A 12,341-nucleotide genomic window follows, 5' to 3' on the forward strand; every position below is an offset into this window, starting at 1 on the left:
AAAAAAAAAAAAAAAAAAAAAAAACATACAAAAGCTCCTCTTCCGGAGGGGACTGAGCAACTAGGATGTCACGGCCTGCTACACGGCAGTAGATGGTTCGATGAAATCTTCTTCCCACAACTACGACAGAGGAAAAGTGTTTGTGCGCCCTTTGTGCTCCCAGATCTGCATGGTTTAGAAATCGTCCGAGATAACACTCCATAACCGTACTCAAGATTGGAAAAAGAAAAAAAATAAGTATTTGACACTCTCTTTCATGTGTTGTGTGTGTTTGAAATTAAAATAACAAAATATGTAATTATATGTTTTTAAAAGAGTTTAGTAACTTATTGAATAAATTGATTATTAAATAGTTTATATTACATAAATATCCATTTAAATAAGTATTTTTCAAAATGACACAAATTTAAAATGTTTCTCTCTATTGTTTTATAGCTTTCTTAATTCACCCAATAGTCTTTCCACTGTCCAACAAACTCAAAATAACTAATCTATTATTTATTATATTATTTAGATTCAGTTATGAAGATAAATATTATCCAATATGATATGGTCTTCCGAGATGATTGATGAAACCATATATTAAAATCATATAGAGAAATGATTCAATTGTATCAATATAAGTGAGACCTAAATCTAATTTATACTCCCTCTATTCCTTATTAATCCTATTTCTAGCAAAAAAAATTGTTTCAAAAAGATGTTATTTTTAAATTACCAATACACTTTTTAATAGGTTTTAATGATGAATTTTAAGTTTCATGAAAATAACTAAATACTATTGGTGAGTTATAGAAAATTGAAATTTACAAAAAACAATAAATTTATGATCAAATTTTAATATTTTTTTTTCTTAATATTTGTGAAAATACTTAAAAAGATCAATTAGGAACAAAGGGGGTATATATTTACAATTCACAATTTGTTTTAAAAAATTAATAGAAACATATATAAAATATAAGTTAATTAACTATATATTGATAAATGATACATGATTAGAATAATATTAATAAGTGAATAGAAATTGAAAAATAGTTAAATAATAACTTAATATGAATTATTTATTTAAAATGAATACAAATATAAAAGCAAAAGAGGAAATACGCTACATATCTTAAGATGGCAAGTAAAATTGAAAAGAAAAATTGTACATCATGATGTTCATAATAGAAATAATATATATATTCACTAGTAATATCCAAAAAAAGAAAAACGACAATTTAAATAAAAATATATATGGCATGCAGCTTGTTCACACTCAATTGTCTCCTTCCAATCAACATCAATACTTAGAGATAGTGTCAATTTTGAAATCCCTTGGCTACACCCCTTCAAGATAATGAAGATTCTTTGATCCTCTTCATCAAACTTGGAATTGAATCTCCACGTTTATGACATTTTCTGTGTTTCTTAATACATTGCAACTGCAGAAGCTTTTTATCAAATGAGTTGTGCTCAACACACTAAAAAGATGAGATTATTGTTTGTTTGAAAACAAAATTCATCATTACATGGACTCCAATCATCTCTTCCATTATGATTTCTATAACTGTAGTAGACAGAGACATTTCGTTAACAACAATCTACATTTCCATCTTCAATTTAGTAACTCTCACTAGAACCAATGCTTGAAAACAATCAAAGCAGTCGTTCCTCTTGGATTCAGTTTAAACTCCAAACTGATGAAGTTTATGTACCCTCCTTCTATGAGTGCTTCATCTGAAATAGTCTACAGTTTTGCAATCAACCATCTGAAAATTACATAAGATACTAGCTCATCTCCCTTGGTAGATATTTCTGGTGGTTGTTGCAAATAAAACACTGTTGTAAAAGCACGTCTAGGGAGACCACTGATAAACTGGCCATTTTGAATGACATACACCAAGATGTCTTCGTGAATCTCTGGACTGAGCTCCATGAATTTCAGTTGCAGTTCTAAGACAAAGCTACCAATGCCCCATCTATTCCCCTTATTAATATAGCAGCTTCCACTAGTTCTTCTTCTTAGCCATACTTGCAATCTCCAAGTTTTCATAAGTTTATAGTAAAGGTCTGAACGCCCAAGTATGTCAATAACCTCCACAAACCATCTGCTTTCATCCTTAACAAACTCAGCACCATCAGTCTTGAAACTGTAGAAGCCGCATGTAACGTTCCAGCCTTATGTTTTATAGCTTATTTTTTTAGTTTTTCAACTCCAAGTAATTCAGGCTCTTATAAGTAAACATCCAAGGCTTAGACTCCATCTTCAGTTTGCAAAACAACTGGGACATGTGTGGTGTTACAGTCTTCACCAACTCATCCAAAACTGCCTTATTTTTGTAGTGAAAATAACAATGTTGTAATCCCCACTGTGCCAGAATCCTCTGCAATTGCAAGTCCTTGAACCTGAATTTCCAAGTCTTATGAAACTTAGATGGCTTCCTCTGCAAATTCATATTAATGGCACAAAGAAGCAACTGACAAAGCAGCTTGTGAACATGAAGTTTCATCTCACAAACAAACAAAATATTAACATTTGCTACCACATTGCTGGTCCCCAACAAATGCATATATGCTTTAGTTGCATTTTGCAGCTTTATTAGTTTCTTGCTAAATGAAAAACCAGATTTCAAATCTCTTGGTGCCACTCTTTTTTTAAACTTGAACCTCCAACACTTAAGAAACGTGTGTTTGCGTTCATTTGGCATAGAAGACTCATGAAGAAGTGCATGCGTACAAATCAAAGCATGTTGTTGCAACAAGCTTTTCTCTACAACAAAGATCTCCTGCTGAACGGATTTGTTTCTCTCAAGAGACTTCCTATCTCCAACAACTTTTGGAGTTATAAAGTGTTGGACACAGACAACATGAAACGAGCATGATACACTTTAATTCTTTCGGTCTCCTACAACTTTTTCAGTTCAGCAATTGAATCATCCAACAACTTTTTAGCTTTACCTTGCAACAATATTTTGTAAATTTCCCAATCATGCTTCACATACTTCCATAGAACTGATTGCACAATTGATTTATGCCAAGTAGCAACTATATAATCCAATTGCGCTGAAGCGAGACTAACTTTTAACTCCTCTAGAGTAGGATCAAGTAAGAAAAATTGTTCGATCTGGAACAGCCATTCCCCAATTTTATCACCACCAAGTCTGAGCAGATCAAGTTTAGTAAAACCATTAGCATCATAATAGATGTTCGACGTACCATATCTCTAATTGTTGGTGTTAGGAATTACGATCGAAGATGGAGATCTTAGCTGTGAGTATTGTCCGCAGTTGTAAGCTCCGAACGATAAACTGCCTCCCTCAACAAAGCATGTTCTCTCTTCTGCTCCATTGTTTCTGAGGATACGACTAGCTCTAATACCATTGATAATGTAAAATGTTAATAAGAGGAAAATGGATTCGATTGAAGATAACTTGATACAACGTTCATGAAACGCAGCACCAACTTCTCATCTGCAAGAGACTCCACAGAGAATCTCCAACAAGATGATGAGGGAAATGTCTAGAAACTTCTCAGAATGAAAAAAAGAACAACAATTCAGCTTTTGCATTATGGGAAAAATAAGCTAACAGGTGCTCTTATACTAAGTTAACAAACAGCGTTAACTACCATTATTCGTTTGCTGTTATGTTTGCATTCCTTTCCCATTTCCACCAGCTCACCATCACATGTGATCCACTTCTTCTTATCTTGACTTCACATGTGCGGCAGCTACTCTCATTTTCTAAATAATGATTCCACAACGGTATGGGCAATGACCGAGCTGATCAGAAACATGAAAGTGATGAAGAAAGTGCAAGACGAGATTCAGAAACACTTGGGGACAATAAGAAGGTGATAATCACATAATAAGATCTAAATCAACTTCACTACTTCAAGCTCATGGTCAGGGAGATATTCAGGTTACATCCATCAGCTGCACTCTTGCTTCCAAGAGAGACATTGTCTCATGTAAAGATCGAATGCTACGATATTCCTGCGAAAAACAGATCATTATCAATGCCTATGAGATTCCTCGTGATCCAAAACTCTAGGAGTACCCATATGAGTTTAACCCTAACAGGTTTCTCGACAGTTCCATAGATTAGAGAGGACTAAACTTTGAGCTCATAGTGTTTGGATCTGGTAGGATAATATGTCCAGGGATGACAATAGGAATCATGCTTGTTGAGTTGGCATTGTTGAATTTGCTCTACTTCTTCGATTGGGGATTGCCGGAGAAGGATGCAGGCAACGAGATCGTCACTGGAAATGAAGATGTTCTTACCTTCATTCAAGTTCTTCATCATTGTATATATTCGTACACTAGAGATTCAAAGGTAATAAAATAATGGTCATTTCGTTCTTCACCACTGCATATATATGGTTTGGTTACATACAACTTAGCTTGATTCTTAAACAATAAATGAAAGTTCTATTTGTATGTATGTGATTTAGTTGCAAAAAAGGTGATGGCACCGGCCTATACTCACGCATTCTCCTCTGGGACCGGAATCGCAACTCCCGACTTGGAATGGGCAGGCTAGTAGAAAGCCAAACCCGAACCCAATGTTCCATCACATTTATTGTCTCCACTCGGATCACAAGCAAACATTACTAAGCTCAACGTACGAACATAGTAGCTTAACTTATTTCTACAAAAAAGAAAAATTTGTTTCTTCCGATGTGGGACTTTGTCACATTAGTATATTACACATGATTCCAACAAATGTAAATCTTTGAAAGAATCAAGAAATTATCTTAAAATATGGTATTGCTTACTGCTTTGCTGCATAAACTCCAGAAAATATATTTGAAACTGTATTCGAAGGTTAAACTCCACATCTGTTAAAAAAACTTAAACTTCACTTTGTAAACATAATATTGTCAAAATCTACCATTTATGGACTGTGTACATATATATATAGCCCAATTTATTATTTTCATCTATATACATTTTTGAAGTACATTTTGGGTTCTACCCACCCTTTAAATTATATTTATTAAAAAAGTTATTTACAAAGATAATCTTTAAAAAGTTGCATAAAAAGACAATAAATAAAAATATGGGAAATCAATTATATTTAATATAGAAAATTGATTTAAAATAAACTTTAGTAGTATAAAATTGTAAAATAATTTAAAAATCATATTATGTGATTTATTTCTTTTAAAGTGAAGAAATAAATAGAAAATTATTATTGGACAATATGATACAAAATATATTAAAAAATTAAACATCTTATAATATATTACTTTGACTCAAGTTGTTTTTTAGACATGTGACAAGTTGGAAAAGAATTTTAGAATGATCTCTTCTTTATTATATAAGATTACACATGATTCCAACAAATGTAATATTTTGTTGATACATTGCTCACTACTGCTTTTGTCAAAATCGCTAATCTTTGAAACAATCAAGAAATTATCTTAAAACATGGAATTGCTTACTGTTTTGCTGCATAAACTTCAGAAAATATATTTGAAACTGTATTGGAGAAAGAAGAAAATGAATTTGGTCTCTTCACTCTCTAATGTTGTTGATGTTCTTTTCTGAGCCATTATTGTTCTTCTTAGCACCTATTTAGAGACACACACAATGTATTAAAATAAACAAAAATAAGATAATAAGAGATGAAAGAAACAAGTTTTTATAGTGTGTGTGTAGGAGTAATTTTTTAACTTAGTTTACCATAATTGTGGTAGCATCCGTAAATTTAATCTGATAAGAATGGTGAGTATTCCTCTCATGCAGAGTTGGATTGATAAAAAAGATGCTTCAATTGTGTCACCCTTCACAGTTTAACAACAATTGTGTAAGAAGTTTTAACTACAATAACTGTTAGAATTTGGAATTTAAGTAAAAAATCATCCAAATAGCAACTCTAACCTTTACATCCACAAGAAGCAGAACTCATTTTGTAAAGAACTCTCTGACACTCCAAGAATGTAAGACCTTGGTTTGGATACACCAATAAAATCATATATTTTCAAACTTAGCATAATAACATCTCTAAAATTCCAAAAATTGAGATGAGTTTATGGAGGCTACAACTGTCCCAACTCTACCAGCTTCTGGCACAACCGGTAGAATCTGCCTAAAATCACCTCTTAAAACAAAAACCTTACCTCCAAAAAATCCGATCACACTTCAGAATATCTTGCAAATCCTCCTATCCAACGTTTCAAAACAAAATTTGTTCATCATTGGAGCCTCATCTCATATAATGAACCTTTCTTCTCTAATGAAGTCGGCAAGATAAGAATTGACTTTTATCGAACACTTTTAGGAGTGGGAGCCTACAAAGACGGAGGAGAAACAAAAGCCATATAGAGAGTTTCTTTAGTTTATATGGCAGAGACCAGAGAGTCTCTTTTGCAACTTGTTTTCTTTTTATTTTATTTTTTGGACATTTTGCAACTTGTATACTTTTTAAAGTATTTACAACCAAATTTTTAATGTTTTTTTTGTTCAATTAAAGTTGAAATGATATCCTAAAAAAATATGTGAAAATAGAAAAGATACACAAGACCGCACTGACTTTATACATAATAATAATATATACTATGTACCTAATATATATATTTCTTTTATTGTGTGCACGGCCTAACATATATACCTATACATTGTAAAAATTTGCACTTGCACTACGAATCCATAATTAATCCTCGTATAATATTTAATTATTTTATTAAAAATTAAACCTTACTTCGGACTAAGAGCATTATTAATGGAGAAACCCTCCTGAATTACTCACATATTAATTAATTATATAATTAATTATAAAATTATTAAAACAATTTTAAGATAATTTTAGCAAAATTAACCCTCCACTAAAGAACCCAAATACTATGATAATTAAACTGGCAACAGCAACACATACCCACCCCTTAAATGTAAAGATCAAAGTCAAATTTGAAACACAACAAAAGCGGAGAAAGAGATGATCTCACTGACCGACATGATCATCCCAATCTACAATATCATAATTAAATCCTAACAATGTCATATAATATTCAAGGAAGGATAAATAAAAAAGAAGGTGAGAGAGACGAAGAAGAACCCAACCGTCTTCGTCGATTTATAATGCCATCGCCTCCGGTGACCATCAATCCTCCAGATTTAGCCTGAAAATTCAACGAATTCAATGTGAATTGGTTGAATTTTCATATTTTCGGACGAATCGTCTCTTCCATCGTCTTTCCAAACGAGAGAAAAGAGAGTGAGAGTCGGGGAAGAATGAAAGAGAAATGGAAAAAAAAAAGTTTTATATTTATGAACTTACCAATAGGCATCCGCCACGTCGCGTTACTCAGGGAATTGTTCAATTTCTTCCCAGAGCAATGATACTCTCATTTTTGGACTCGGATGGTTTTTTAATGGAATTTTGGGTCCCAACACTGAGAGTACTCCTAACTCTTAAGAGTACTCCCCAGTAAAGATGGTCTTAATAGGCATGTCCAGTGCCGGCTTAACTATAGCAGTCGGTAGTGCGACTGCCCCTGTACATAGATTAAAATTTAACTATAAGACAAAGGGGCATTAAATTATAAGCTAGAAAAGGCACAAAAAGAATTTGTAAACTAGAAAAGACACAAAAAAAATTAGGGTGATTTAGCCCAATAACCAAAACATTAAAACTATAGTAGTAAATAACACTATATTTTAAAAAAATAGACGATTAGGATCAGGGTAGTGTAAAATTACCAATTTAGTGTTTTTAGGTGGTGGAGGGCAATGGTGGTTGTTGGTCGGCGACGGTGGCCGGAAAATGTAGCCGGAGAAGTTGGTCGGAGGTGGTGGCCGGTGGTGGTTGCCGGAGTTCGCTGGAAGTCACCGGAAAAGGTCGCCGGAAGAGGAAAACTATACCCTAAAAGATTGTACATTGAGAACCCAAGTGGTGATGGTGATAAAGAGGTGAAGGTGGTCGCCGGAGGTGATTGCCGGCGGTGGTTGCCGGAGGTGATGGGGGCTGGAGATAGGGTAATGAAGGGGTAAAAATTGGCATTATACATATAATATAGGGTATATAATTAATACATGGTTAGTATAGTTAGTTTGTAAATTATAGTATTTTTTTTGGTTATACAATCCAATTTTCCAAAAAAATTATATGAACCAAATAGACTCAAAAATAGTATTTCAATAAGTTTTTCTGTAAGTTAAGGGGTATTTTTTATAAGTTTGCCCAAGAGCATGTAATATATTTAAGTAAGCACTATGCATATCTAGGTATTTTTGGATGGTATGTATTGATCTCGAATTCATCAAATTTATAGTCTAAATGACTAAATCTGAAAACAGCAAAGAAAAAGAAATATACAAAGAGTGACTAGTGTTTAGTTTATTTTAAAATTCATCAATATTTCATCAATGGTAGATTAGATCTCGTGCTAAAAATGGTAATTAGATATTTTTTCTATTTCATAAAAAGTGTTATTTTGACATAATTCACATAAATTAAGAAAATATAGAGTTATACATGTTTGTCTCTATTTAATAAGTAATTAATGATTTAAATTCAATAAAAATGAGTTTTGGGTTAAGAGACGATCTCCGGTGAATCTTGAGAAAACCCTTTTCACTTTGATCGGAAATATAGTGTCTAGGATCGGGTTCGGGATCAATCTCTGTGAGTGTGACTTCGTTGATGAAGATAGGATCGTTGATCTTGTGCACAAGTTTGAGGAGGTCATAGAAGATTCTCTGTTCTCTGATTTCTTTCCCGGAAGAATCGGTAGGCTCATCGACCGGATCTCCGGTCAGAACAAGAGGTTAACCAATCTTTTCTCGGAACTAGACACTTTCTATCAGAATATTCTCGATCATCATCTCAAGCCTGGAAGAGAGAGGTCCTATATCATTGACGTGATGATCGATATGATGAAGAAGCAAGAGAAAGATGGAGACGCTTTCAAGTTCACCACAGATAATCTCAAAGGGATGATCGCGGTACGTAAATCTAAAATATAGTAGTCTTTTTTTTCAAGTTTTATATCTATTCCGAAGTGATTAAAGATGTAAACCATAATAGATGATCTGAGTCCCCTGATGTTCATCACTCGGCCAAGGACAAAAGAGAATTGGACAATTATCTTCTTCATTTGAGTGTTGATCCTATTACTTTAGCAAACCATACCATTTGAGTTTTTGGTTTTATGTCACAGGACATTTTTATAGCAGGAGTAGGCGCAAGCGCTGCCACAGCGGTATGGGCAGTGACCGAGCTGATCAGAAACCCGAAAGTGATGAAGAAAGTGCAAGACGAGATTCGGACAACACTTGGGGATAAGAAGGAGAGAATCACAGAAGAAGATCTAAACCAACTTCGCTACTTTAAGCTCATGGTCAGGGAGGTATTCAGGTTACATCCATCATCTCCACTCTTGCTCCCAAGAGAGACACTGTCTCATGTCAAGATCCAAGGCTACGACATTCCTGCCAAAACACAGATCATTATCAACGCTTATGCGATTGCTCGTGATCCAAAACTATGGGAGAACCCAGATGAGTTTAACCCTGACAGGTTTCTTGACAGTTCTATAGATTATAAAGGACTAAACTTTGAGTTTATTCCGTTTGGATCTGGTAGGAGAATATGTCCAGGGATGACAACGGGAATCATGCTTGTTGAGTTGGCATTGTTGAATTTGCTTTACTTCTTTGATTGGGGATTGCCGGAGATGGATGAAGCCAACGAGATCGTCACTGGAAAGGAAGATGTTCTCATTTTCGTTCAAGTTCTTCGCCACTGATTGTATGTACTACGTACACTAGATTCAAAAGATAATAAATGAAAGTTGTACAATTAAAGCATTGGTCACTTGGTTTCTTAAATAAGAAATAAAAGTTGTGTGTCTATGTGATTTGGTTGCAAAAGAGAGAGAGAAAAGGTGATGGTCAGGACAGAAATCGCAACTCCCGACTTGGAATATGCAGGCCAGTAAAATGCCAAACCCAAACCTGGCTTAATGAAATCGACCCAATGTTCCACTTACTTTATTGTCTCCACTCGGATCACAAGCCAACATTACTAAGCTGGACGTACAAACATAGTAGCTTAACTTATTTATACAAGAAAAAACGTTTGTTTCTTCTGATGTGGGACTTTGTCACGTTAGTATACTAGGTAACGTCTCATGCTTTGCGTGAGTTTAAAATTAATATACTCCCTCCTTTTTATAATATAGGATGTTTTAGAGGTTTTTCTTTGTTTCATAATATAAGATGTTTTCAACTTTTTAAGTAACTTTTAAATTACTTTTTTATTTTTTATTATTTATTTTATGCAGTCTTGTTTATGATTAGTTGAACTTTTTTAAAGTGGTTATTTCTTAATCTGCGTGCTTTCACTCAAAACATCTTATATTTTGAAATGGAGGGAGTAACAAAATATAATTATATATCTTTAAAGGAGTTTAGTAAATTATTGAAGAAATTGGTTATTTAATAGTTTATATTGCATGAATATTATTTTAAATAAGTATATTTCAAAAAAAAAAAATGTTTTCCTCAATTACTGTTTTATAGCTTTCTTAGTTCTCTTAATAGTCTTTTCACTGTCCAACAAACGCAAGAAAACTAACATATACTTTATTAAATTTTTAGATTCAACTATGAAGATAAATATAATTCGAGATAATTAATCGAAAACTAAAGACGCGCTTTGGAGATGATTGATGAAGTCATAAATTGAAATCATGTGGGAAATGATCTAATTGTACCAATATAATTGAGACCAAAACCCAATTTATATATATTTACAATTCACAACAATTTGGTTTTAATAAATTAATATAAACTATATATTATATATGTTAATTAAATATTTACTCATAAATGATACATGATTAAAATAATATTAAAAATTGAATGGAAATTTAGTTACATAATAACTTCATATGATTATTTATCTTAAAATTTATGCAAATATAAAACAAAATAGGAAATACGCTACATATCTTAAGATGACAAGTAAAATGGAAATAAAACTATCCATCATGATGTTCATAATATAAGATTAATATATATGCAATACTAATATCCAAAAACGAAGACAATTTAGATGATAGAAAAATTATATACTTCATCATATTTTAAAACAAAAATATCATATACATATATATATAGATATTATATTATATCTTACATATATATATATATATATATATCATACACACATGTTGAACTTTTTTTTTTTTGTCCACCAAACATTAATCTAGAAAATAACTCCAAGGTTGGTTGCCCAAACCGGAGGATAAGAGTTTACAAAAGAAATTTCAGAAGGTAAAGATCTCGAGGAACGAGCAAGACGATCTGCCCGAACATTAGATGTCCGTGGAATCTTCGAAAGCGTGAAAGAAGGAAAGGAAGAGCGGAGCAAGCAAAAATCATCCAACAAGTTGGAGAAAACGGGCCACTCATCAGGAGATTGTACCATCGCCACTAATTCTGTACAATCCGTCTCAAAACGTTGACAATCGACATCCCTCGCCAGCAGGGATTCCATTGCCCAAATCAAGGCATGAAGCTCCAAATGTAGGGGAGAAGGGCTTCGTCGTTGACTTCATGCTCCCATTAACACCGTGATATCCTCCCTGTCACAAAACAACCAACCCAATCCTACAAAAGGGTCCGAGACCTTCCAAGAACCATCAACCTGACACCGGGGAGAAGGGTCCCGAACCTCCACAGGCAAAGGATCTAGTGCAGCTGAGTAGAAGGACTTGACCTCTTCCCATAACACTTTGTCATTGGTCGCCTGATTAATAACCTCAATTGGTTCCGCTTCAATTCCTTGAAAAACTTTTTTATTTCTATCCTTGCAAATTGACCATAAGAGCCACGGTAAACGTAGACATATATCCGGGACATCCGTCTGGGATAATGCCCGCCAAAAGAGAAAATCCAGATTCGAATATATTGAACCATAGGGAAACCCCCCAGGGTTCTAGGCAATCGGGGACAAATCCCATATCCGACGTGAATGAAAACACTCAAAAAGAGCGTGATTTATAGTCTCCACCTCCGAGTCACATCGTTTACATAGAGTATCACACCGGACACCCCGATGTGCCAGCCGCTCCATTACAGGGAGGGAGCCGGAAGCAATCTGCCAAAAGAAATGTTGAACCTTCGGAGGAACCTCAAGTTTCCAAGCGTGTGCCCTAAGCGTCGTGCACGACGGTCCATATTCTACCTCCTTGATTAATTCCCGGGCTAACCGATAACCCGATTTAACCGTATATTTCCCTGATTTAGTATAGTGCCAAATCAATTTATCGGGTTTATAAACTTTACTAATCTCCATAGAGTGAATAATTTGGACATCCAAGGGGTCCAAAAACTCCTCAAGAATTGG

General features: G+C 33.9%; 1 protein-coding gene and 1 long non-coding RNA gene across 3 annotated transcripts; one reads left to right on the forward strand and one right to left on the reverse strand.

Annotated features, from left to right (window-relative positions):
• LOC104777884 lies at nt 3,840-6,279 on the reverse strand. Of its 2 annotated transcripts, XR_766345.2 has the most exons (5): nt 6,109-6,279; nt 5,870-5,935; nt 5,672-5,772; nt 5,431-5,559; nt 3,840-4,824 (listed from the first exon to the last, which is right to left on the reverse strand). It is a non-coding gene; the product is annotated as an uncharacterized LOC104777884 (long non-coding RNA). The 2 variants fall into 2 exon arrangements; XR_002036903.1 differs by lacking the exon at nt 3,840-4,824 and having other exon boundaries at nt 5,301-5,559.
• On the forward strand, nt 7,718-9,841 carry LOC104779245 (cytochrome P450 71B28-like). The gene is made up of 3 exons (XM_010503613.1): nt 7,718-7,963; nt 8,516-8,932; nt 9,148-9,841. The coding sequence occupies exons 1-3, from the start codon at nt 7,718-7,720 to the stop codon at nt 9,733-9,735; spliced, it is 1,251 nt and encodes a 416-aa protein (XP_010501915.1). The 3' UTR covers nt 9,736-9,841.

Source organism: Camelina sativa, chromosome 3, assembly GCF_000633955.1.
Source record: "Camelina sativa cultivar DH55 chromosome 3, Cs, whole genome shotgun sequence".
Classification (NCBI taxonomy): Eukaryota; Viridiplantae; Streptophyta; class Magnoliopsida; order Brassicales; family Brassicaceae; genus Camelina; species Camelina sativa.